Source organism: Bombyx mori, chromosome 4 (assembly GCF_030269925.1).
Source record: "Bombyx mori chromosome 4, ASM3026992v2".
In the NCBI taxonomy this organism is placed as follows: Eukaryota; Metazoa; Arthropoda; class Insecta; order Lepidoptera; family Bombycidae; genus Bombyx; species Bombyx mori.
In genome coordinates, this window is record NC_085110.1 from 734915 (window position 1) to 761619 (window position 26705).

Below are 26705 nucleotides of genomic sequence, written 5' to 3' on the forward strand. Positions count from 1 at the left end.
CAAAGGATCTAGTAACATCTAGAACGCTCGAGAAGTACAACGCCATCTATTGTCAGATAGCGGAAGCACGCATAAAAAGTGCTCGACTTGTAAGGAATTGTCTTGACAGTTCTAGAGATGTCGTATCGACTATAAAAGCGTTGCAGAGATGGCACGCAGTCAGTTAGTAATCGGAACTATTCGAAGCGAAACAGCGAACGGATCACCTGGAGCGAAGCCGAGGAAGTGAATTGAGAATTTTAAAGTGTTTTGTGAGTGTTCTAAGTGTTCATACAGTTTTAATTTGTACTTCGGTATAAATTTTTTTATCCCGAACCCCAGTGCGTAACAGTATGTATTATTTAATATTTACTGGCATATAAACTTCTTCTTTTTTTCCACCCTATCCCACTAGGTGGGGTCGGGATAGCGAATTTTTCTACTCTATTCTCTTCTATCCGCCGCCATTTCAATATTCACTCCTCTCTCTCTCATAACATGTTCATACCACCCTAACCGTCCGCTCTTTAATTTGTTAATTACCGGGGCTACTTTCACACTTTTCTGGCATATAAACAGGCGCAAATAAACAAGTGTCGTGAAGTGGGTAACATTTTGTGTCTTAAATTATGAATATAATCCATGACAACATGTTTTATACAGTATTAGACACGTTAATTGGAATCGATATACTGAAACCATAAAATTAACACAATATATGCAAGATTAAAGCCGATAAGGTGACTAATACGTACAATTTTTTTTTTCTTTTTTTTCTTTTTCTTTTTTATTGTTTAGATGGGTGGACGAGCTCACAGCCCACCTGGTGTTAAGTGGTTACTGGAGCTCATAGACATCTACAACGTAAATGCGCCACCCACCTTGAGATATAAGTTCTAAGGGTCTCAGTATAGTTACAACGGCTGCCCCACCGTTCAAACCGAAACGCATTACTACTTCACGGTAGAAATAGGCCGAGTGGTGGTACCTATCCGCGCGAACTCACAAGAGGTCCTACCACCAGCAAAAAAACTACTGACTAATTACCACTGTGTCGCCAAGGCAGGTGGATGTCGGGTATATAAATCACGCAATTGTCACTAATAGTCATATCATTAGGTAGAGCGTGAACCCCGACCAGCTATCATATTTTATACAATGTATGTTAAGAAAAAACGAGAATTTGCGCATCTTTATAATTTATCACAAGCGTTCTCGTTCCAGTTGGTCAATTTGCATTTTATTAAGCTCATGCAATCAATAAGGATAGTAAGCACAATGGTTTATATGTATTACATATATATTCTCAAAGTCAAACTAGCTAAATTAATAATAAATCAAAACGCCATTACTATGTCGTCACGATAATACATTTTACAAGGAATTTTTTTGACATAAAGCCCAGGTATCTTGACGTTACTTCAAAGAGCTCTTGATTTCAAGATGGCTTCAAACTTCTTGTAGATCTGAAGAGGCCCTCCAGTTGGTTCATAAGCAAGGGAATGTTCGTACACTTGAGTCCGCGTGACCTCAAAGACTTATTGGTGATAAGGTAGGCCGACAGCACGACTAGGTGCTATTTTTTATTTATTGCTTAGAGGGGTGGACGAGCTTACAGCGCATCTGGTGTTAAGTGGTTATCGGAGCCCATAGACATCTACGACGAAAATGCGCCACCCACCTTGAGATATCAGTTCTAAGGTCTCAGTATAGTTACAACGCCTGCCCCACCTTTCAAACCAAAACGCACTACTGCTTTACGGCAGAAATAGGCATAGTGGAGGTACCTACCCGCGCGGACTCACAAGAGATCCTACGACCAGTAATTACACAACTTATAATTTTGCGGGCTTGATTTTTATTACACGATGCTATTCCTTCACCATGGAAGTTAATCGTGAACATTTATTGTTGAGTACGTATTTATCCTGTTTGGATTTAGTTCCGGGTAAACATGCGTTCTGGTTGGAAAGGTAGGATTGTACTTATTCTAATGCGATCAAAGCTCGAAATTCATGTTTCACCACGTGTTTTAGCACCTACAATGCTGAAAGTTTATATAATTTAATTATGTATAGGAAAGCTGTTATAATTTGGTTCCGCTGTTTTGTGCCAAATTGCTGTTGTCTGTGTCGAGGGAGTTTCATTCACTCAACGAATGAGTCATTGGAGAGAATCTAGCCCGCGGGACGCCGCACCTTCTGGGTTGAAAGCTTCGGAAAATTCTAGAATATTCTTTACAAATTGTAATGTATTTATTTTTTATAATATTATACATAGTAGAGCTCTTTATTATGCCTTACTTTAGTAAAATATAATCCACTATGTGTACACGTTCAGAAGCTCATGAAGGAAATGTATATTCCTAATAGGATGGTTGAAGAGTGCATTCTAAGCCCATTCTCGTCTCCGAGAGTCACTTAGCTGACCATGTTATTGACAATCGTAACTATCGATCGAAGATAATGGAAAACTCGGGACTAGTGCCCAGTAGCTTGTCTATTGTTTAAGGCTCTTTTCATTTGAATAAGGACGTCTCATTAACGTAATTTTATTTCGGGTAATTTAAAATATATTCTGGCAGGAATGGTTGTGTAGCGTGGTCTGAGTAGTACGCCGGGTTTGTGCGCCTGCGCGGTGTGGGTAGGTCGATAGCGTGGCTTGGAGACTCAGTGCGCGCCGCGTCGCGCCCCTGCGAGCCCGCGGCCCCGCCATGAGGGCACGCGAACCGCTAGCTCTCCTTCTAGCGATATTCTACGCCGTTAACTACACTTTTGCCGAGAAAAGCAAGTTCTGTAAGTATTTTTGAACTAACTCTATAGATAGCTTTGTACGAAAATCGAATGCGGCCATTCAGTGGCTATCGCCCAAATCGACGTGCCCCAGATAATTCTCGAGTTCAGAAGATTAATGAAAGAAAATCTTCGCGATCTGTGCTGTAATGAACGTTTTGTACCGAAATTCTGTTTTACAATTACTTAACTCATTGAAATTTAATAAAATTTTGTGTTGTGTTTTATGAATTATAAGTTATAAAATCTATTGAAATGGCGGGCACAAATTCTCTGCTAGAGCCGTGGGTAGGGGCGGTTTATTAAATCCGGATGTAGGTCACGGAGACAATAGCGTCCGAACGTTTCCCGGGCCGACGCGCGCCACAAACACCGTTTACTATTACTCTATCTACCCTTCTGTTCCACTTCTTCCCTTCTTCGTCTTCTTCACTTTATGTCTACCATGCCTTCCCATAGACTTTCTTTTGCGTTATCGCTAACGAAAAAAGCAACACATTCAAATCCTGAATATATATTGACGGAAGCTTTGTCTCTTACCGGGAAACGAATCTGGATCGTATGGTTCAGTAATTCTTTTGTGGTCAAATGCTGACCGGGTACCGGAAACAGTACAACGCGATAGGTAACGTTAAAGCCAATGGGCTAAGAGAAACGACCATCATTAACTAATATATAGATAAAACAAAACTATTTTAGGTTACTGTTTATAAGGAGGGACGGTAAGGAGTAGGAATTGCTGTTTCAGATATCCCGATCATATATAAGTTTTCTGATTTTTTTCTTCTTTTTTAGCTTAGTGTCACACCTAGTATCAAGTGGTTACTGGAGCCCATATAAGTACATCAACAACGAAAATGCCACCAAACACATAACAGACATGAGTTATGTAGGTTCCAATATTAGAACGGCTTTAGGCCTGAATGCGTTACTGCTTCGCATCAAAAATTAAGTCGTTGTGGCCTTACGGATAAGACGTCCGGTGCATTCGTGTTGAAGCGATGCACCGGTGTTCGAATTCCGCAGGCCGGTACCAATTTTTCTAATGAAATACGTACTCAACAAATGTTCACGATTGACTTCCACGGTGAAGGAATAACATCGTGCAATAAAAATCAAACCCGCAAAATTATAATTTGCGTAATCACTGGTAGTAGGACCTCTTGGGAGTCCGCACGAGTAGGTACCACCACCCCGCCTATTTCCGTCGTGAAGCAGTAATGCCTTTCGGTTCGAAGGGTGCGGTAGCCGTTGTAACTATACCTGAGATCTTAGAACTTATATCTCGAGGTGGGTGGCGCATTTACGTTGTAGATGTCTATGGGCTCCAGTAACCACTTAACACCAGGTGGGTTGTGAGCTCATCCACCCATCTAAACAATAAAAAAAATGAACTTTCTCAGTTAATGTTTATAATGAGTAAAGTTTCAAAAACAAAAGTAAACCTCTTAGTTTTAAATCTTTGCTACACTGCTGCTGTGCTCTAAGAATTCTACGGTCTGGTTTCTACCTAAAATATTACAAAATACTTTGAAATTATGAGATTACACCAGTTATAATATTAGCTTATCGGGCGGTATCAGTCGCGGAGTTCAAACTTTTGATTGCAGTTCTATTTGGGTTAATGTGGTTAGGAAGTTTTATTAAATTGTTGTCATTAAATGAACTGACTTGCTGATAGAGAAACGCCTATAGCCCATTTTTTCGCTATTGTGGTTTACGAGTTTGGTCCACATGATGATAAATGATTATCATGTAATGTGAGGGACACTAAGCTGCAGTCAAGTGCGAGGATTATTTTCCAAACTTGTTTGAAGGACGAAGTAGGTTAGAAGCTCTCATCTAAGAACGATTCACGGCATCCGTAAGCTACGGGAGCCCATAGACTCCAAAAATACTAAGTTCATCTTGAGGTTCCACCCGTATACGCCAGTAAATATGTTACAAACTGATTTAGCATATTAAACAAATATTTATTTAAAGTAAATGTTAGTTTTATAAATTGCTGAAATATTTATTAATTTTCTGCCAGCCTTCGGTTAATTTGTTAGTGATCTTGTCGACCGGACCAGGTCCTCCGCAATGTCTTGGTCCTCCAATTAGGAGTATCGTCTCACCAGGAGCTAACGACACAGATTTCTCCAGTGCCACGTGAGCCCCTGTTGATAGTCTAGACCCAGCAGAGTTGATGGCGACAGTCATTTCGGTTGGAAGGCCAGGAATCATAGATGGCTGCACTTCGGTTTGGTCGCGGTCTAGATTGGAGATCACGAGCAGAGTTCCTTGACCTCCCCACCTCAGCACAGCTAATGCACCATTCAACCGTTTAATCTAAAATGTGAAGTTTTATATTTCTGTATAAATGAAAAATAAAGTCTTGACCAAACACTGTTTTCAATGCTTTTACTGTGTGGTATCGGTATGGACGAGCCTCACCCGATCTCGTCGCGTTAGTGTCCTAAAAGTTAGCTAAGGGATACACCGGAGAATGGATAGCAACGTTCCCTGAGGATTACAAAGTACCAACATATCGGGATCGTGGGCCGTACTACCAGTCTGCTGCATAATTATGACCATTCTATTCATTTCTGCAGCAAAGCCGTCTTGCGATTTGAAGAGTAAAACGGCCATAGTAAAACATAAATAAGCGTACGTTCTTTTCTGCAGGTAGTTAGGGCCAAATGAGCATTTAATGCCGGGTGTACTGTGAGTTGGCATTTCAATGGTGTCAAATATTATTCTTAAATAATAGTTTGAAAATCATGTGTCCTGTGGAAACCACAACAACGGCTTTTCTGCTTTTCCGCAATACCTATATCAGGAAACTTCCGTCACAAATCAAGTTATTTAATTGTTTTATCAAGCGTATTTATGAAAGTAGTCATAAACAATCATAGAACAGAAAAAAAGGGAATTATTTTCAGGATTAGGCTTATCTACTTGTCATACGAGATGTTGCCCTTTTTGTTTTATTGCGATTTCTCAAACTGCATACTATCAGGAATTATTAACACCTATATTAGTTTCTGATAGCTTAGATAGTACTATAAGGTTGTCACGTGTCTTAATTGTAACATAGCTTACTTCTGAGTGCGGACCCATTGCTGGGGACTTTCTCAATGCGGCTGCCACTTTCAAAACCCCAGCGTGACTGAATTCATTACTAAATTCCATCTTTGCATTAGCATATCTATAATTCGGAGGCAGTGGAAGCCAGGGATCTCCTGTTGTAAAACCAGCGCTGATTGATTCGTCCCAAGGAAAAGGCGTTAATGAAGGAGACGCTTGGTTGGGCCAACAGTTGGTGGAAGTTGCCCATTCCAGTATAGTATCGGCTACTCCCAGTTCGTCTCCTTGGTGTATGAGGGTTGCTCCTGGTAGCATTAAAGCTAAAAGATTGACAGCGTCGACCAGGTCGGTTCCGATACGTGAGGTAATATGGTTTCCATTGCTTGTTGATGTCTGAAAAAATAGGTTTTTTAATGGCAATGATTCAGATATACTTACGCTTCTGCCTGATTATATAGATGTCATAGATCGAGCGTCGATTTCACTCAAATCACTGTAACCCTGCCTTTCCCTTCAAACCGTAATGTCTTATGGGAGAAAAACTCAAGTTTTTTGCGATCTTTTGTGCTAAATGCTACTTTCATTTAATTCAAAATTATAGTGCTGTTTTAGCCTAAATATAATGGAAATACTTAGAAAAACTACTCGTTTAATAAAAGAACTACTTACCATCCAAGTCGGCACCGAATCCGTTACGGCAGTCAGTAGAGCTGACTGTACGTCTATGCCTACTTTAGTAGTTGACAGTTGGCTTACATCCGTCATCGCTCCACTTACAATACTGCTTGCCCCGGGTCCTCGGTTACCATAATACCTTGCTGCTTCTAGCGGGTTCAGAGAAGTCTCTACTAAAATTACTCTGAAAAAAAAATCAAAGTATTTAAGAATGCTTTCTTGTAATTCATAGTGAAACCTTTTGCGTTTAGGCTAGTCTATTTTCTAGTCTAGTTAGCTAGGCTATTTTACAATCCTCAAGTACAGATCTAGTTGCATGAAGTTTTTCAATCTTTATTTGTTCAAACGTTTTGTTAATTATATATCAGTAATCAAGATTTAATCTCTTTAAAATCTTCAACCGTATAGTAAGTAATGTTAATGAAAACATATATTTTAATGGCGCTTTGCATTAGTCGTGAAAGCGTCTAAGCCTTGTGACTGAGCATTCACCAGACTCAATAGACATCAAAACTTAAATTTTGCAACCCATTTCTCCGATTGCTTTCTGATAGAAACAGGTACCGTTGCGAAAAAGGAGAATTGTCAACCGATCTATCGCATATCCACTGAACTTGTCAAGAAATGGTATTGGTCCCAGTAGTTATTAGTTATTTATACCAATCTGTCATACCTATAACTACACCTGAATAAACCAAAAGCCTACTTATATGTATGTAGGAACGGAACGGAACGGTATGGATGAATGACAGATATGAAGCATGACTGAGGGAGAGAGTTATGAGATGTCGTGTTAGGAAGTAAGAAAGACGGCGAATGAATGCGGAACACATAGCTTTATTTTTTAAATGTGAGGAGGGTAGTTACCGGACGCGACGGCAGAGAGACGCCGTGTAACTCTGAAGACGTAAGACGTTTAATATTTTAGGTACATAGATTAAGAAAAACGTAATAAAAATTTTTATTGCTTAGATGGGTGGGCGAGGTCACAGCCCACCTGGTATTAAGTATGCGCCACCCACCTTGAGATATAAGTTCTAAGGTCTCAGTATAGTTACAACGGCTGCCCCACCCTTCAAACCGAAACGCATTACTGCTTCACGGCAGAAATAGGTAGGGTGGTGGTACCTACCCGTGCAGACTTACAAGAGGTTCTACCACCAGTAACAAATGTATGTTAAAGATATCTCTGTAAAATAGACTAAATTATATTTGGCCTAGGCTGAGATATTCTTACGGCATGTCCAACCCAGCACCGCGTCTACAACTCAAAGAATCAGCAGCTAGTTTCTTCAGTAAGTCTTCGCCACATTTCTGGTCTAGCAAGTAATCTGGGTTGATTAGTACTCCGTCTATACCACGTCGGAGCCAAGCGCATTGTGCTGAAGATAGGATGGCAACTACACTGCTTAAGCAGAGATTCAGCAAAGCCTCATTGCTCGCACCTCCCCAATAAGCGTTACGTCTTTCGTTCCATGTCCAGGATACATTTTTATCCTGTAATTTTAAAGATCTTGAATAGCCTGTACTAACATTTAATAAATTTTTCATAAAGAAAACAAACTGGTAATGTTATTTTAACCGCTTTGCTATTTTATTAAAGAAGGTGTTTGTGCATTTAAAATGTTTTAATAGTAGTAATAAAATGTTTTTAAAACCATACCATCATTTATGCTTTAGTTAACTTCGGTTTGTTTTGTGGTACAAAATGGTATTGATTCCATTAAAATAGTTAGTAGATTATACCTTAGTCGATAAGAGAACACCATACATTAAAATACTCACTTCTGAAGATGTATCGTAGTTTCCGTGTCTCCAGACGACGTGATCCTCATATTCTGGGACGCCGTCAACACTAGACCTGAACCATTCCGAGGCAGTACTAATTGTGGACAGCGGTAAAGTTATTACAACTTTAAGTTCTGTAAACAGACTGGAGTGGCAATGGTCAACCGGTGAAGTTTGTTAATTACTCCCACCGCCGAGGACCCACTGCGATGACTATATGAGAATCTTGCGATGCTGTGAGGCTTAGGTTACCCGAATGAAAGCCAATTTGTGTTGCGTCTTGCAACCAATTAGTACAAAAGCTACAGAAGAACAAAATTGTGCACCATCACTAATAATATTCCTGAAAGAATTATGGTAAGGTCTTTATTAAATTTAACAAAAACCTTAATAAGACCTTTCACTTTCTAAAAGAAACACAAATAGTTGATGCAAAAAATGAATCTCCGAATAGTTTCAATATTAGTAGTCAAATTCTAAACGAAAATTTTAATCATTCTGCTGTGGGTGGCTTAATCATCTTATCTATAAATATACTTACAGATTTCGACTTCACTAAACTACTTTTCTGAAATGCGTAATAACCTAAATAAATAATTAACTGTTATTCCCAGGAAGTTTTATTGTCAATCTTCCTGGGAATAGCATTAACGCTTTCATCAAATAAACCAAAGTTCCCTTACCGATTCTCTTTGCCTTTTGTAAGAACTCGTTAAAGACATCCATGTCTCCGTATCTATTATCTATAGCTGTATGGTCCATCACTCCAGGAGCGGAGCAGTCCTTACTTCTAGAGGAAATAGGAGATATAATGACGGCATCAGCACCTATTGCACGTATGTAACTGATTTGTTTTGTCACGCCTGCAAGAAATTAAACTCAATCAAAAATTTATGTTATGTGATTACAAGCGAAGAGAAAGTAATATTATGATAAAAATTATAAATGTGGTGTCGTAGGACACCAGGTAGGAACGAAGTTCCTTCGGCTAATGTAGAATCGACACAATTTGCAAAAAAAAAATCGTGCTCAATTTTATGTAGGTTTTCTTGATTTTTCTCTTAAATTTTGCTGATTAGTTTTTATTTAAGTATAGGAAAGTATTTAGGAAATTCACTATTTTAGGAAATAATAAATTACTTAAAATAGAAAGAGAATGGATGAGAGAACGAAAAGAAAGAGGGAGAAAGAGAAAGGTATTATACACTACTCGCTTGTGTATGCGACTGTCGCGCCTGCGCACGTCTCATTTAACGGTTTTATTCCACGCACTTTTTTCCACGGATTTTTTCTTACGGTTTTACTATCACATTTTTTTCAGTTCGGTCGCGCAGCAAAATCCCTATCCCCTCCATGCCAGCCGTAAGGAACTTCGTTCCAATAAATTACGTAAAATAAAAATAAAATCGTAATTCAAATTATCAATTAAAATAACAAAATATGTCTCTTTATTTTTGTTTGACAACATAAAATTACATAGCAATAGAAATAATTACAAAATAGAGAGAGAAGGTATGAGAGAACGAAAAGAAAGAGGGAGAAAGAGAAAGGTATTATACACTACTCGCTTGTGTATACGACTGTCGCGCCTGCGCACGTCTCATTTAACAGTTTTATTCCACGCACTTTTTTCCACGGATTTTTTCTTACGGTTTTACTATCAAATTTTTTTCAGTTCGGTCGCGCAGCAAAATCCCTACCTCCAGCCTGCCGTAAGGAACTTCGTTCCAAAAATATAAATACCCGATGAATACCTACGAGATTTTGTCGAGATTTATTGTGTCTTAAATCCTGTAGTAATCCGGAAACAAAAGATGATTTAGCATATTTATATGTACCTAGTCTTGCCATAAATACTGTTACCATTAAAAATAAAAATAAAATCTATTGCAAAAAACATTTATTACTTGTACAGTGTGTTAGTTTAATACATAAATATAAAACAATTTAAAGTATAAAAAGCTTATTCGAAGTGGTCTCCATTGGCTGCAATACAGTCCTTTAAACTTTGAGGCCAGTTATCAATAGAAGCACGCACTCTTTCCGTGGGAATTATTTTTACTGCCAATGGTACAGATTGTTTTAGGGACTCCAAATTATCATGGCGTTTAGAGCAAGTCGTACTTTGTAAGAAAGAAAGAAAGAAAGAAAGAAAGAAAGAAAGAAAATCTTTATTCGCCAGAAATATAGTTTACAAGATATAGGACATAGCTTCATATATTTCGCCTGTTTAGGCATGCGAAAATTTAATTTATTTTTATATTAATTATAACACAAAATTTACTAAATCTATCTATTTTTACATTCTATCACTTCTTATTCTAATATTTTATTATGTACAACACTTATCATTTAAAAATTCTTGCACACTATAATAAGCCTTGTCTATTAGCCATAAATATAATTTTCTTTTAAATTGAGTTAGTGGAAGATCTCTTATGCTGTTTGGTATCTTATTAAATATTCTGATAGTCATAGGATAACAGTTTGTATGGTAGTAACGAGTATTTATACTTGGTAACATTAGTTTAGTAGGGTATCTTGTATTAAATTGACAGTACTCGCCACACGATTTATATAATTGTGGGTGCTTTTTAACAAACAAACAACATTCTTGTATATATATGGATGGTACAGTTAAAATATTATGTTTTTGGAAGAATGGTTTACAAGAAGTCAGAAGATGAATATTGCACATGGCACGAACACATTGCTTTTGTGCAATGAACACTCTATTTATGTGACTAGAATTTCCCCAGAGGGGTATACAGTATCTGATATTTGAGGCGACATATCCATGATAGGCCTGTAATGCAGTTTTTAAATTACATATTTTTGTAAGTCGCCAAAGTGCATATGAGAATCGATTAATTTTACTACAAGTAATAACTATGTGAAGATTTCAGCTACATTGATTATCCACATTTAATCCTAAAAATGTTATGCTATTACATTCATTTAGTGTGTTATTATTATAAGTTATATTTAAGTTATTAATAAATTTGTGTCTATTATAGAATTGCATATATCTCGTTTTGTCCAAATTAGCTTTTAAGTTATTCTTATTCATCCAATCTATGACCTTACTAACAGTAGCATTTATCTCATCATTTAAATCTAGTGTGGCATCTTTGGTGATTACAACGCCTATATCATCAGCAAATAAGCTGCATGGGTAATGTATGTGTTCTGGGAGATCATTTATATAAATGATAAAGAGTAGCGGTCCTAAAATGCTCCCTTGTGGGACACCTACTTTATTATACGCTAATGAAGATTTAAAAGCCACTTCTTCATTGTTATCATCAATATCCCTAATTTCAACATATTGTTGTCTGTTGCTTAGATAACTACTAAGCCATTTTTCAGCTATCCCTCTAATGCCATAATTATTACACTTCCGTAGAAGAATGTTATGGTCAACAAAGTCAAAGGCTTTGGTCATGTCAAAGAAAACTCCAACCGTGGGTATTTTTCTGTCTACATTTTCAGTAATTTTACTAATGAGTTTAAAAGCTGCTAGTGTAGTAGATTTGCCTTTTTGAAAACCGTGTTGTTCAGATTTTATAACTTCAGATTTACTAAGAAAAGTTGTGAGTCTAGAATGCATGATTTTTTCGAATATTTTTGCAAGTATAGGTATTAAAGTAATCGGTCGGTAGTTATTGATGCATTCCTTAAAACAGACCATAAATCATAATCCAGCGGATTAAGATAGGGACTAGACGACGCCCAGTCTTCAGCTCTGATGAAGTCCGAAACGCTCGTTTCCAACCAAGACTGCGTAGACCGAGCTTTATGATCTGGCGCCGAGTCTTGCTGGAAGGACCATTCTTGATTATTGAACATGGTGTTGTTAAGGGGCTTCACTACCTTCTCAAGAATGGTATCTTGATACACTTGTGTCGATGTTTTGATACCTTTTTCACAAAAATATGGCTCAGTCACTCCTTCATAGCTAATACCCCACCAAACCATCACTGAAGTCGGATAGTGTCCACGTTGCACTCTGTCTACTGATTGGGAAGCTTCCTTAGAGCTTTAAGCATAAATACGGTCATTTTGTTTGTTAAAATGTTGCTCAATTGTAAAAATTTTCTCATCCGTAAACAAAATTTTTCAATTACCTCCCTTTGCGTACCACTTCAGTAGCTGTTTCGATTTTACTGCCCTATTCTCTTTTAAAATATCAGTTAAGAAATGACCAGTACGTCTCTTATAGGCTGAAAGTCCTAAGTCATCTTTTAAAATACGCGACATGGTTCTAGGTGCTATGTTCATCTCCCGAGATAAAATCTTTTGCTTTCGGACAGGATTTCTTCGAATTCTTTCCCTTAATGCTTTGACCACCTTTTTTGTACGAGCACTACGTGGACGGCCAGATCTTTTCTGTCACAAACAGAGGAGGTCTCATTGCACCTATTAATAGCCCGGTACACAAACATTTTACTAATACCAAGCGTATGGAGAGTTTTAAAAAATTTCATTTGGCTCCATACCTACTTTGTGTAATGCAATCACAGCGCTTCGGTTCTCTTTATCACCCCACTCCATTTTAATATCGCAAAATATTGTACAATGTATTGGCGCCAAAATGAGAAAACCCAATGAGCAATCATATAAAAATGACAGATTCCAAATTCAAATGTAATATTTTGTTTATTTTTAATTGTAACAGTATTTATGGCCAGACTAAGTATATACCTAGTCAGGTCATAAATTCTGTCACATGTTTAATGTAAAATAATTGAAACAAGTTTATTCATTATGTAACCATTCATATACCAAAATGGACTTAACAAAACATAGATTCTTATGACACTAAAGTTTATTCAAAATGACCTCCGTGATTTTGTATACAGGCCTTCAATCTGCGCGGCCAGTCGTCTATCGCAGCACGAACGAGGTCCATGTCAATATTGGCGGCTGCCTTAATCAAGGATGTCTTGAGTGACTCCAAATTGGGATGAGGCTTTGAGCACGCCTTTTTCTCCAAGTGTTGCCATATCTTGTAGTCTAACGGATTCAAATCTGGACTGGAGGAGGGCCAGTCTTCATGCCGGATGATGTCGATTTCACGCGCCGCCACCCAGACTTGTGTGATCTTCGCTCTATGAGCTGGCGCCGAATCTTGTTGGAATACCCAGTGCCTATTATTGAACATGGTATGAGAAACAGGTTCCACAAGGTTCGTCAGGACTGTATTTTGATACACAACTGCATTCGTTTTTACACCTTTCTCACAAAAATGTACCTCTGTTAAGCCCCAATAAGAAACTCCCAACCATACCATGAGCGAGGATGGAAAATGACCTCGTTGGACACGCGGAATACGGTTGTTCGCTTCTTCACTACTGTGTGCGTACACCTTATCATTTTGTTTGTTGTAGCTCTCTTCTACGGTAAAAAATTTTTCATCCGAAAAAAGAATTTCCCGATATTTTTTCCCGCGTACCGCTTCAACAAAGCGCGGCATCTCTTCAGTCTCAGGTCCATTAGACGAGCATTCAAACGATGTCCTGTTTTTCTTCGATATGCCCGAAGCCCTAAGTTTTCATTTAACACCCTTTTCACCGTGGTTCTGCTTAACCCCATCTGAAGGGCCAACAGTTTCTGCTTACGTTTGGGATTTCTTTGAATTCGCGCCTTCACAGCTTTTATCACTGCTGGAGTCCTAACAGACCGAGGGCGACCACTTCTTGACCTGTCATTTACACTAGAGTCTTCATTGTATCGTTTGATGGTACGATAAACGAGTCTTTTGGTTATATTCAAATTTTTCAGTATGTTAAAAATTTGAATTGGCGCGTAACCGCAACGATGCAACGCAATAACTGCAACACGGTCTTCTTTAAACGTCCACTCCATATTTAAAAATGAGTAAAATTCTAAAAGTATACATTTTTATTTTCATGAACAATTCGAAATTCGAATTCAATAAACTTTTTTGTGGCCAGCATTCTAAAAGAATTTTTTTTATTGTGTGACAATACTTATGACCTGACTAGTTATGTATATGTATGATATTTGTGTATGTATCTGTATGTTTCAATGGATTGGTACACCGCGTAATTCGTTTCCAAATAATTCTTATCCACCAGATGGTTGTCTGGAAGAGATCGCTCTTAGCGATAAAACCGCCAATTGTACTTTTTTGTATTTAATGTATCGCATTGTATATTTATTTTTTGGTGTACAATAAAGAATACTCTGTCTCTCTCTCTCTCTCTCTCTCCCCCCCCTCTCTCTCTCATATTAAGCCTAGTCATGTTTTGATTCCGTATATACATCAATCATACCTATAAGATCTCCCAGACCGTCTCCATCTCCGTCTTTGAAGGAGTCCACCATGATTCTGTAGTAAACAGCATTTTTCCACCATCCTCCCTGTCCTAGAGTGCAATTCAGTGCAGCTAAAATAACCAGTGTCACAAGCAACATGCTAACTGGATTCTGTTTGACTGCTTTTAAGACTGACCTTAAACTTTTAATTGCTAGTGATGTATTGATAGCCTTCTCATTTATTTTATTTCAATATCCGAAAATAAAACTAGTTATATTTTTTGTCGATACATAATTTTTTTACAACATATCGCTTTAAACAAAAACTGTATTCGTGATGTCCGAAAATAAAATTGATTGAAATTAACGCATCATCATTATCCTACCCTTCTCCCAGTCACGTGGGGTCGGCGCAACATGTTTTCTCCTTCCATAGTCCTCTATCATATACCATTTCTTCGCTCACTCCCCTCTTACCCATATCGTCTTTCACGCAATCCATCCATTCCTTCTTAGGTCTACCTCTTCCTCTATATCCTTCCATATTCATAGCTAACATTCTCTTACCAACCTCATTTTCATTTCGTCTCATCACATGTCCAAACCATCCCAAATTTAAATTAACGCAATTGAATATTATTATAATTTTATTACCTTGTTAACTCTATGTTAAAAGAAGCTGCAGTTTGAAAAAACTTGAAAGGATTCTTGTGCCCTAAAAGCGTTTCCCTCTCGTAACAATAAGTATCTGAAGTCGTCATGGCCAAAGGATAAGACTCTCGGTGCATTAGAGTCGAGCGATGCGACTGGGCCGGTGTTCGAATCTCCCAGGCGGGTACCAATATTTTCTGATGAAATATGTACTTATCGCATTCACGAATGACTTACAGGATAAAGAATAACAAGTTATTATAAAAATCAAACACATTAATACTTTTATTTGTGTATTTACTGGTAAGGTGTCTTGTGAGTCTGCACGAGTAGGTTCCACTGCCCCACCTATTTCTGCTGCGAAGCAGTAATGCGTTCTGGTTTGAAGGAGGGGCAGCTGACTTTGGGGCCTAGATTTAAAACTCATGTCTCAAGGGGGTGTCTATGGGCTTCATGAGCCATGAGCTAGTTCGTATAAGCAATAAAAAGTATTTTGGCCCGGGAAATCGATTCTTCTTGAGTGTTTCGTCTATAAGGGGATTATTATATGGCTTATACCAATTTCTCTAAGGAAGGATCCGGAACAATTTCGACTATTAACGAATAGCACAGTGTAGTAAAAGTTAATCTTGCTTAACGAAAACTTATTGAAAAATTACGGCCAGGGTACACCCTGTATTGTGGGTGAGATGTGGACTTAGGTAATTGCTTAGCATTTAGCTAATTCACAAATCGTTTTGAACATAAAATAATATTAAATTTAAGTGAAAGTTTATAATGCAAAATTTGATTTTACCTGAAATAATTCGTTTAACATTAAAAAAAAACTTAAGTAAAACGAATTGAATTAATAGATAATTAGAGCAACAGTGCCATCACTATTTGCACAGGATGTGATGTCATTCAATTGGCGGTCTTATTACGTGTAATTTAGACTTGAATTACGTACAATAGATTGCACGCTAATAGGTATTTACCGCGACCCGCCCTCCGTTACTCTAACATTTACAAAAATACCCCAGTTTCTATTTATGAGTTTCTTTTGTGATTTATGAATAAAAATTTCCCCATCCGAAGTTTTCAATACGCCCATGACCTGACTGAATGGGTAAAGTTGTTTGATATTATGAGACAGCATTCTGAATGTCGCCACCCCTTCAGAGATTTGAACTCTGAGCTGTATTTAATGTTTTAAATGCATCATACTTAAAATACTTTTTGGCGGGAACGAACGTGATTTGTTCTATTTTGTTTATTTAGTGTTTCTTCAGGTTTAAATGTGTAATAACCGTGGTTTATTAACTGTTTAATATCTATGAAAGTGCACAAATGTGGGAAATGAAACAAAGTTGGTGGACGTAATTTCTCGGGATCCTCCAAAAAGTCCACTGAAAAAATCTCAGTAAATGACCACCATTTTACCGAGATTATATTTCACTCATATCATCCAATCTCATTTAATTTCACTCCATATTATCATTTTTCATAAAAATAAGACATGACTTAAAAGTCTTAGTTACCAGATCATAAAATCCCAAAAAAAAATCATACTTAAAACCGGAACATATGACTACTTCGCGTCAGAAATAAGTAGCACCGAAATTAACTTACATTGAGAACAGCTTAGGGTTGGCAAGGATTGGAATGAATAGTGGCATATCCCAGACAAAAATTGCAGATATATTAGGAACAAAAACAGAATCAAAAAGTAAGGAAATACAGTATTTTTTTATTCTCTTTTTTTATTGTTTAGATGGGTGGACGAGCTCACAGCCCACCTAGTGCTAAGTAGTTACTGGAATCAATAGACAACAACAACGTAAATGCGCCACTAACCTTGAGATATAAGTTCTAAGGTCTCAGTATAGTTAGTATAGTCTCTAGCTCTTTTAAATCATCTTGACTGGTAGATAAAATACCTACGGCTTGGCTGTGGCCCTGGCATTACTGACGTCCTTGAGCAACGGCAACCATTCGCCACCAGGCACTCAAATAAAATTAACTAAAGATCCCTAGAGTCGAAGTCTCGGGCAATTCCTGTGCAGTCCTCAAAATCTAAGATTTAAGTGATAACAACAGTTGAAGTGGATTGATGTTAATAATGTGGTACCTGGAATGTATACGTAACGCAAGCCAGAAGACAACATCATCAAACAAGCTTTTCAATTTTGCGGCATGTAACTAAATCTTGGTGTTTACCTTGCTTGCCTTGAAGGCATTTAAGGATTCTCATCCAACATTTAGGAAAAACAACAAGTTGAAACATGGTTGGTTTATTCCTTCAATTTATTTTGATTTACTTAGATACAATAACAATTGAATTCTAGACGTAGTAACACCATCCCGAAAATTCCTTTTCTTAGTAGGTCTTTATAATATATCCAATGAGGTCGGGGATTCAATCCTTGAAGTCTTTTTTCTTAAAGCGGTTTTCAGGTTAGGGTGTCTTATGCACGCATATAATTAATGTTGCAAGTTAATTATTGTAAGGTGCTGATTTAATGACTATTGCTTCACCGGGCTGTAAAGACAAGCTCCCCATAGGTACAGCATCGCTGAAACAGAGAAAATTTAAGTCCACATACTGTCTCATTTCAGTCCACAGAAGAAGGGAATTTTAACAACGGTGATCTCGTGAATCGTTTGTAACTTCTTGTGTTCTATGGAGAGTACTCCAAGGAATTATTTGAGATTATCTCCTCGTACTTTTATCCAAAATGGAGAGACTTTAGAGAGAGTTGACTTTACTCTCTTCGTCCGAGTTAACGAGTTCGACAAGGAATTGTTAGGCACCATTATGAGTTATATACATATATCATGCGGTCGGTCTCCTACGCGGTGATTCCATAGTGCTATGATATGATATGTTCGAACGAGCTTCTTCTGAGAAGTGCTAAGGTTGGTTAGTAGTTCAACTAGCTTGTCGGCTTTGTTAATTCTAAATAGTGTTAGTCAATTGTAAGTTTGGTATTTTTTATGGTGTGTGTTTTTAAAGTATTTATTTAGTCGAATTAAAGTTGTACGTGAAATAACTGTAATTGAATTGGGTACTGATAATTGAAATTAAGCTACATTGTAATAATTTTTTTCACTAGCTAATATCCAATCCTATCTAAAATCCAATATTTTTTAAATAATTACATTAAAATTTAAATTTAATTTTTTTCTCTTCTAAATTAGATAATACAATTAAAGCTTTTTTTTATTTGTCAGACGAGCGATTAGCCTACCTGATGGTGAGCGGTTACCGAAGCTCATCGACGTCAGCAATTCATTGGACATAGCCAAGTCGCTGCCTATCCCTTGTTATGTTGAAATGGACTATTACTAAATTTTAGAATCTTGAAACTTTAAAAAGTTTATAACATTGGTCTTATTTTAAAACGAAACTTAAAGCTATATAACTGAATAAAATAGGTCTGCAAAAAATTCGCTGGCATCGGCTCGACCAGTCATTCTCATCAGACTCATCTTAGACCAGGCCGGATAACCTGCTGCTGTGGAAAAATATACCATATTTCACTCAGAACTCACCCGGAAATCCTTGCAGAATGGATACTAGAAGTATAAACAGTTATCGGTTCAATCAGCATAGAGACTCTGGCCAGATCCACTGTATCCTCTACAGTTCCTACATTGAAAACTAATGAGTACGCTTCGTGAGTAACCAGGTATCGGACTAGCACCAAGGTACTCTCACTGAGGGCTTCGATATGGACTTGTCCGAATGACAGGGCTGGTGATTTACGAAGATTTGCTAGAGCCTGGTAGACCTGAAAAAGTAATTGGCGTCATTAAAGCCAGATTGACTCAACTTCATAAACATTCATTTTCTTACTCAATATGTGAGCTATAAGTGCTAGATGTGGATAAGTACGAATTAATTACAAGTTATTTCGCCCTAATTGATTATACACAACACAGCTCCGATCAATAAAGTTGAAAGGTTTGAAGGGTGGGGCAGCCGTTGTAACTATACTGAGACCTTAGGACTCTTATCTCAAGCTGGTGGCGGCATTTACGTTGTCTATCTATGGGCTCCGGTGACCACTTAACACCACCGGTAACCACTTAGTGAACCGTGAGCTCGTCCACCCATCTAAACAATAATTTTTTTTTAAGATAAATATACAAAGTCTATCCCAGTCCATCCTTTAAGTCTTAAAGGTTGTGTACGGTATTTTTGGCTGAAACTTAGGGTTGAATATGCTTCTTTTTTTTTTTATTGCCCTTGTAGGCAGACGAGCATACGGCCCACCTGATGGTAAGTGGTTACCGTCGCCCATGGACTTCAGCAATGTCAGGGGCAGAGCCAAGCCGCTGCCTACCGAATGCTCTAGCATATATCTCCAAGGAATGGCTCAGTGATCATTAAATATGGGGCACTTCTCTCCCAGTCATGAGGTTTGCATGTAGAAGGCAATTTAGACTAATCTCTTTTCTAATTGAATTATACTTCTGTCTTTCTACATCCTTTTTTCTAACTGATTCGATAGAGGTGTAAACTTGTCCTTTGAATTTGTATTTACATCAAAAAAAAATTACCTTGAAATGACTGCGAGTGTCTTCTTTCTGTTTGGCTAGATTAATATCTTGATAATCCTCAGCAACCGGCAACCAAGTACTGGAGCCACTGGAAAAACCTGCATTTGACAAGCCATTCCAATGATAAGGAGTTCTGGCTGGGTCTCTTGAGTACAGCAAGTACGTGGATGCGTTTCCTTGATTGAGGGCTGCCACATCCACAGTGTCTTCCCAACTAACGTAGCCGTCTCTCATCCCTATCTCTTCACCTTGGTACGTGATAGCGACTCCTGGTAACATCAAGTTGAGTGAATTGAGCCCATCAACCATGTTCGTTCTGAATCTCGACGGCATGCGGTTTGTGTCGTGGTTACCAAACTGCGGATTTAACGTATATGATTAAAACTAGTTGAATTTCTATAGATTCGTATCACTATCCCGTTGCATATTACCGAACGCTATGATCTTCCGATTTGAAGAGTGGATAAATGAAATGTTTAGTAATCCTTTTGAAGTCGTCGTGGCCTAAAGGATAAGACATCCGGTGCATTCGTGTGTAGCGATGCACCGGTGTTCGCATCCTGCAGGCGGGTACCAATTTTTCTAATGAAATACGTACTCAACAAATGTTCACGATTGACTTCCACGGTGAAGGAATAACATCGTGTAATAAAAATCAAACCCGCAGAATAATAATTTGCGTAATCACTGGTGGTAGGACCTCTTGGGAGTCCGCACGGGTAGGTACCACCACCCCGCCTATTTCCGCCGTGAAGCAGTAATGCGTTTCGGTTCGAAGGGTGGAGTAGCCGTTGTAACTATACTGAGACCTTAGAACTTATATCTCAAGGTGGGTGGCGCATTTACGTTGTAGATGTCTATGGGCTCCAGTAACCACTTAACACCAGGTGGGCTGTGAGCTCGTCCACCCATCAAAGCAATAAAAAAAAAAAAAAAAAAATTACCATTTATGATTGATTTGATTGCGTGGTCTATTTTTTATGAGTTATGAAATGGAATTAAGTCAACTTTTAGATTTATTAGCTGGAACCAGGTGAAACTATAATAACTAGAGGTCCCGCAGTAGTCGAAATTCGACTATAATTAATTGGAATTGTAAGTTTGTACACTATTATGATTGTATTTTATACTTCTATAGTCACAAATTTCGCCAAGACTACACTATAAAAAATATTAACAAAGACAAACAATATATAATTTCAATTTGATAATAGACGTCAAGAACAAAATATTGACAATAAATAGTAAGCATGCGTGCGTGCGTCAAATACATGGTATGTAGTGTGTGTAATGTTTTCTTTATTGATTTAATGTATATTTTATGCATTATTTTAAAAAAATATTAGCATTGTGCACTTCTTCTCTATATTCTCCATAAGTGTGGAAAATTTCATACTCCTCCGTCCGCGCAAATTTCGTAAAAAGGGGTACACAGTTTTTGCGTCACATAATATGTAAATAATTTGCGGCGAGTTTTTTGTTGACCTTATTGTTATCATAATAAAATTATCCAGCCTTGAAACGTTGCACCGAGGCGTCAGTTGGATCATTTACTCAGCAGATCAAAACGTTGATGCTATAGACACTTACCACCCAATTAGCTACGTTCCCATGAGGCATGTAGACCAGCCACTGCTTTATAACATAAACAAAGTCTCTTGCGTTGGAGCGGCCGTCAACACTGGTGATGAAGCCGAAGTTGAAAGGGAAGTGCGCTCCAAAACGACCACGCTCATCACCATAATACAGCATTGTCATGGTGATGTTGGAATATGCTTCTGCCAGCAATATCCTGAAGAGAGATTACTTTTAATAACGTATGCTAATATACTAGCGCTGTTAAATACAACGGCCATCAATGCTAATATCTCAGAAGTGGGCAGCGATTTGGCTGTGCCCCCGACATTGCTGATGTCCAAGAGGGATGGTAACCACTTACCATCAGACAGACTGTATGCTCGTCTACTTACAAGGGCAATAATAGTACATTGTGCACCAAGGGAGAAAAGTAGGACATTACCTCCCGCGTGTAAAATGGGCAAACACGCGGAATGAGATGTCCTAATTTTTCCCGCGGTGCACATACTATTTTTTCTCCTACCAGGCCGAAAGTTCGTGGAGTACCGAGCCGGGGTCCAGAGGCGAAGCCCTGGCAGGGGGTAAGGGGGGCGGAACCCCCAAATACACATAAAAAAATAATTAACTGTTTATTAATTTTTAAATAAACTACTACTAATTTTTCTAATCGTTGTTTAATACTTCACTATTAAATTTTATTGCCTTTTGTTTATTTCATTTTTACACTAAATACAATATTGCAAATTATTCGAGCACAATAATGGCGGAGAATTTTAGGTGCGTGAGAGCAAACGTAGACACTAACGCGCATGCGCACTTGTACCCAGGGAGGAAAAGTTACACTTTCTTCCGTGTACAGCGGGAGGAAATCCGAACTTTCGGTGTAGGTAGGAGAATTTTTTTTTTCTACAACTCTTAAAAGTTCGTATATGTACTATACGTCCTATTTGAAAGACGATTTTTATTACTTATTAGTATATTATTACTTTTATTACTCACTTCGTATTAGAATTGGTGTCTTTTTGATAGCTATCTGCAAATTCCCTCCACTCATAAACTACATCGTAAAGCTCAATCAAATCTCTTATATACTCTTGAGTTGTATACCCAATCTGAGTTTCATTCAAGAACATGTTTCCACTGAGAGGCTCGTTGGGATACACCCCTCCGAAGTCATCAGGATTCGCCTCGAACATATGAGGTAGTGCATCAAGACGGAACCCGTCTACTCCTTTATTAAACCAGAATTTCAGGATATTGAGCATCTCTTCTCTGACTGCTGGATTGCGGAAGTTGAAGTCGGCTTGTTCAATAGCAAACTGGTGTAAGTAATATTGTTGGCGAGCCTCGCTCCACTCCCACACAGTTCCACCGAATTGGCTGATCTAAAATGTTACAATTGTTCAGCTTATTGTTAGGCTGAATATTTTATACGGACGCGGCCGTGACATTACAATATTAACTTTTCATTATTATCACAAAAAGAAATCGTTTGATATTAGGATATTGTTAAGCTAGATAGGTTGAATTGAAGGTCGCATCTATATATAATATAGTTACGCGCAGGGGTTCGGGATAAATAAAATTTCACCAAAGTATAACTTAAAACTGTATTCAACACTTAAAACACTCAACAAACACTTTAAAACTCTCAATTCACTTTTTCCGCTTCGCGTCAGGTGATCCGTTCGCTGTTTCGCTTCAAGTAGTTCAGATAACTGACTGACTGCGTGCCATCCCTGCAACGCTTTTATAGTCGATATCTCATCCCTAGAATTATCGAGAATATTCCACACATCTCTAGTATTGTTTCCGCTGTCTAGCAATAGATGGCGTTGTACTTCTCGAGCGTTCTAGGTGCTACTAGATCCTTCGATATTCGTTCGACTATTCGGCGATAGATGGCGTTACTCTTACTGGCGTAACAAGATGTTATCGCTACGTTATCGAAGTTATATCCTCGTAATATTATTAACGCATATTATTGACTCATCAACTCATTCACTCACTCAACTCATAAATGAAATAAAATTGATTTACCCAGTTCGAAGGAACTGTTCTAGAGTTGACATCGTTTGGCTCCGTCAGGACGGGATCAGCCCAGACAAAGAAATCTTCGAACCCCGACTCCCTAGCTTCAGACTTGATGAAGTATTCCGATTCGGTGCTTGCGTGGTTTGGGACGTAGTCTAGTAAAACCGCGATGCCTAAAACCATTTCGATGAAATTATGCATCAATTCGATTTTTAATATTAGTTTAATTAGATTATGGGCATTGCTGAGCAGATCAGTTTACGTGCATGTGGTATTTACTGGAGCTTATTAATACGAAGATGTAATGCCACCACACAAACAGAAACATCAAAACTCAATTATAAAAGAATAACAGGTATGCTAACATTTAAATTGAAGCACATGGACGTTTTAAGGTCCAAATAGACAGGACTGTGGTACCAACCCAGAAGGTTCATAACACAGCTCATCACCAGAGTTCAATGTAGAGAGAAAGTGCTACTACTCATATAAATACCATCTTCAATAAAGATACTGAAGTTGAGCCCTAAACGTAATCTATAATGTGAGTATGTATGTTGAGTAGGTGTGGTTTCTAAACGCAGACATAGATCCTAAAGAATTTGATGACTTCTCCAGTATTGGCTTTGAAACAAATCGACAATCAAGGAGAAATGAGAGAGACTGGGCTATTTATTTACCAAGTTCATGAGCTCTGGCCACCAGCTCATCAAAGTCCGCCATCGTTCCGTATTCATAGTGTATATTGTAGAAATCACTGATGTCATATCCAAAGTCCACCATAGGAGAGGGAAAGATGGGAGACATCCAGATAGCTCCTACCCCAGCATCCACAAAGTGATTTAGCTCACTAGTAATTCCTGGAATAAGGCGGGAAAATTAAGCTAAAACTATCAGCTGATGGTGGACAAGCTGTCAGACAAACTCGTGTCATAATTAATTTCAAAGTGGAGGGTGGTATACACTTTTTGATATGTAAGTGGATCGTGAGCTCGTTTGCCGCTCGCCCGCTATGGACAGAATCAATAAAAATATGGGCAACAGTACTGGTGGTAGGACCTCTTGTGAGTCCGCACGGGTAGGTACCACCAACCCGCCTATTTCTGCCGTGAAGCAGCAATGCGTTTCGGTTTGAAGGGTAGGACAGCCGTTGTAACTATACTGAGACCTTAGAACTTATATCTCAAGGTGGGTGGCACATTTACGTTGTAGATATCTATGGGCTCCAGTAACCACTTAACACCAGGTGGGCTGTGAGCTCATCCACTTATCGAAGAAATAAAATAAAAAAAAACAAGAAATTAACCAACCTTTCAAATCTCCAATTCCATCACCATCGCTATCCTTAAATGATCTAGGATAGATCTGATAGATGATGGTATTCTCCCACCAATCCAGCTCTTTCAGCTTGGGTGCCGACGGTCCTTTGCTGGCCAGAATTGCCCATGTTATACTACCTACTACTACAGCCACTACCAACACTACTCCCACGGTTATACCGGTCACTCTTACGCACGATGCCATAGCGAATATCTGGCGCCCAGTGGGGCGGAAACTTAAAGGTGGCTTATCGTAGATTAAACACAATGACCCCTATAAATGTTATATCTGTTCGCTGGATATCTTTATTGTTTTATGTGGCAATTGATAATATCTAATTTACATAACATTATTATTTTAAATACGAGCGTAAATTTCAAAGCACACGTATAGATGGCAAACATATAAATGTGGCAGGCCTATTTAAAAAAAAACGTTTATATTATAATTTTAACGAAATTGAGCTTAAGTAGAAAGCTTAAACATTATTATTGTTAACAACCACCTATATACCATCTATCTATGTATATACCATTGATCTAATACAATTGTAGTGTGTTCATTATAATATAATACATATAAATTAATAATATAAAATACACACAAAGACGAAATGAAAGTCATAAACTCAATTGCCGCGGTATTATCGGTATAGTTACTTGTTAAAGGTCTCAGCTGTTTAATTAAAATTTTACATACAAATAACAATGAACAACAGTAGAGATTGTTGTAGAGAATTACTTTAGTTCTATAAATATAGAGAGGATTTCATTTACACGTTATAATGTGAATAATGTCTAGGAATTTATTGGTCCAATTGCGTCACGTTTAATATTTAGGGTAATCACGACGGTAATTGTTCTCAAGGCCCACCTGGTGTTTCGAGCGGCCATTGAACAAATGGTCTGTTCGGTGAAAACTTTATTATTATATTATATTATTTAAGCTACCTGATGCTATAAAAAAAGACAAATTATTTTTATTTAAAAATAGTTTGAAAAAATTATTAACCTTAAGATGTTATTATACAGTTAACGATTTTATAAATGATAAATCATTATGTTAATTTTAAATTCGCTTCTTTTGTTTTCGTTTTATGACATAAATAATTAATTCTTAATTCAATTAATTTATTTTGTTGTTTGATATTTTAATTAATTTAATGTAAATAATTTTGAACAATATTTGCCTGCCGCCCTGGTAGAAATACGCTGTTCTCTAAAATAACTATCAACAACTTTGTAAACAGTTTTTTAGCTAATAAAGTTTAATTTGATTTGATTTGATTATTAAACACATTGTTGAGTTATGAGTTCTCGATATTTCGATGTGTTGCAAGCGCCACGATCATTGGTAGACTAAAGACTGGGAATAGGATATTAGTGGCAGACAAATCTGTCTAAATTTTTTCTTTCTTATTATTAGTACTGAAGCCGTTAACAGTACAAAATATTCGCCTTATGAAATATAATGCTGATGAGTAATACGGTGCAAAAACTTTATTAAATTTGTGTTTTCTTTATCGTTTCCAGACGCGGGAGTTCTTTCTTGATAAAAAATGTTTTAGATCTTTTAATCCGAAATATGATTATATTTTTTATCCAGTAAGTAGTTTTGTTTGTCGGGATTCGTTTGGACTCGACTACGCTTAGGCATTCGGTCGATTTTATATTTTGAGAAACAGTTTATCTTATCTACCTCAATTTATCTTAAGGTTAAAATGTCAATTACTTTAGAAAGTAGCTGTTGTAATTTTTAAATTAAAACTGATGATTGAGCCATAGACACAACCCACTAAGTTTCTCGCCGGATCTGCTCAGTGGGTCGCGATTTCGATGTGGTGGTAGATTCTGCGAAGCACTGCTCTTGCTGGGGCTAGTGTTCTCAAATTCTCTCAGGTTGAGCCCGTGAACTCACCTACCCGTCGGGGCGTAGCTGAAATAGCACCTTAGGCTACCAGCAAATAGGAAAAAAATAGATGATTACCTCCCT

At 37.8% G+C, this 26705-nt stretch overlaps 3 protein-coding genes across 4 annotated transcripts in view; 1 reads left to right on the forward strand and 2 right to left on the reverse strand.

Moving 5' to 3' along the window:
* Positions 1-2614: 2614 nt before the first annotated feature.
* Positions 2615-26705, forward strand: part of LOC101745917 (uncharacterized) — a 76591-nt gene continuing 52500 nt past the window's right edge. For both annotated transcript variants that reach the window (XM_038010602.2, XM_038010603.2), the window contains exon 1: positions 2615-2774. In XM_038010602.2, the coding sequence (XP_037866530.1) occupies positions 2693-2774 (82 nt within the window). In that variant the 5' untranslated portion in view covers positions 2615-2692. The remainder of the gene's footprint in view (positions 2775-26705) is intronic.
* On the reverse strand, positions 4724-14760 carry LOC110385710 (maltase A3). Its single transcript, XM_021349931.3, has 7 exons — positions 14603-14760; positions 8987-9166; positions 8301-8437; positions 7753-8012; positions 6510-6699; positions 5856-6233; positions 4724-5102 (listed from the first exon to the last, which is right to left on the reverse strand). Exons 1-7 carry the CDS (start codon positions 14742-14744, stop codon positions 4767-4769), a joined length of 1623 nt encoding a protein of 540 aa, XP_021205606.2. The 5' UTR covers positions 14745-14760; the 3' UTR covers positions 4724-4766.
* LOC119628448 (maltase A1) lies at positions 17494-24994 on the reverse strand. The gene is made up of 8 exons (XM_038010599.2): positions 24704-24994; positions 24074-24253; positions 23400-23566; positions 22359-22744; positions 21372-21573; positions 19782-20138; positions 18771-19009; positions 17494-17791 (listed from the first exon to the last, which is right to left on the reverse strand). Exons 1-8 carry the CDS (start codon positions 24915-24917, stop codon positions 17713-17715), a joined length of 1824 nt encoding a protein of 607 aa, XP_037866527.1. The 5' UTR covers positions 24918-24994; the 3' UTR covers positions 17494-17712.

Coding starts and splice junctions, on each gene's coding strand:
- LOC110385710 (XM_021349931.3), bottom strand. CDS start 14,744: ATGTTGCTTGTGACACTGGTTATTTTAGCTGCACTGAATTGCACTCTA. Junction 8,438..8,986: donor ACAAAAGGCAAAGAGAATCG/GTAAGGGAACTT, acceptor GTCTGTTTACAG/AACTTAAAGTTGTAATAACT. Junction 5,103..5,855: donor CAATGGGTCCGCACTCAGAA/GTAAGCTATGTT, acceptor TTCACATTTTAG/ATTAAACGGTTGAATGGTGC.
- LOC119628448 (XM_038010599.2), bottom strand. CDS start 24,917: ATGGCATCGTGCGTAAGAGTGACCGGTATAACCGTGGGAGTAGTGTTG. Junction 24,254..24,703: donor TGGAATTGGAGATTTGAAAG/GTTGGTTAATTT, acceptor GCCTTATTCCAG/GAATTACTAGTGAGCTAAAT. Junction 22,745..23,399: donor GAACAGTTCCTTCGAACTGG/GTAAATCAATTT, acceptor GTAACATTTTAG/ATCAGCCAATTCGGTGGAAC.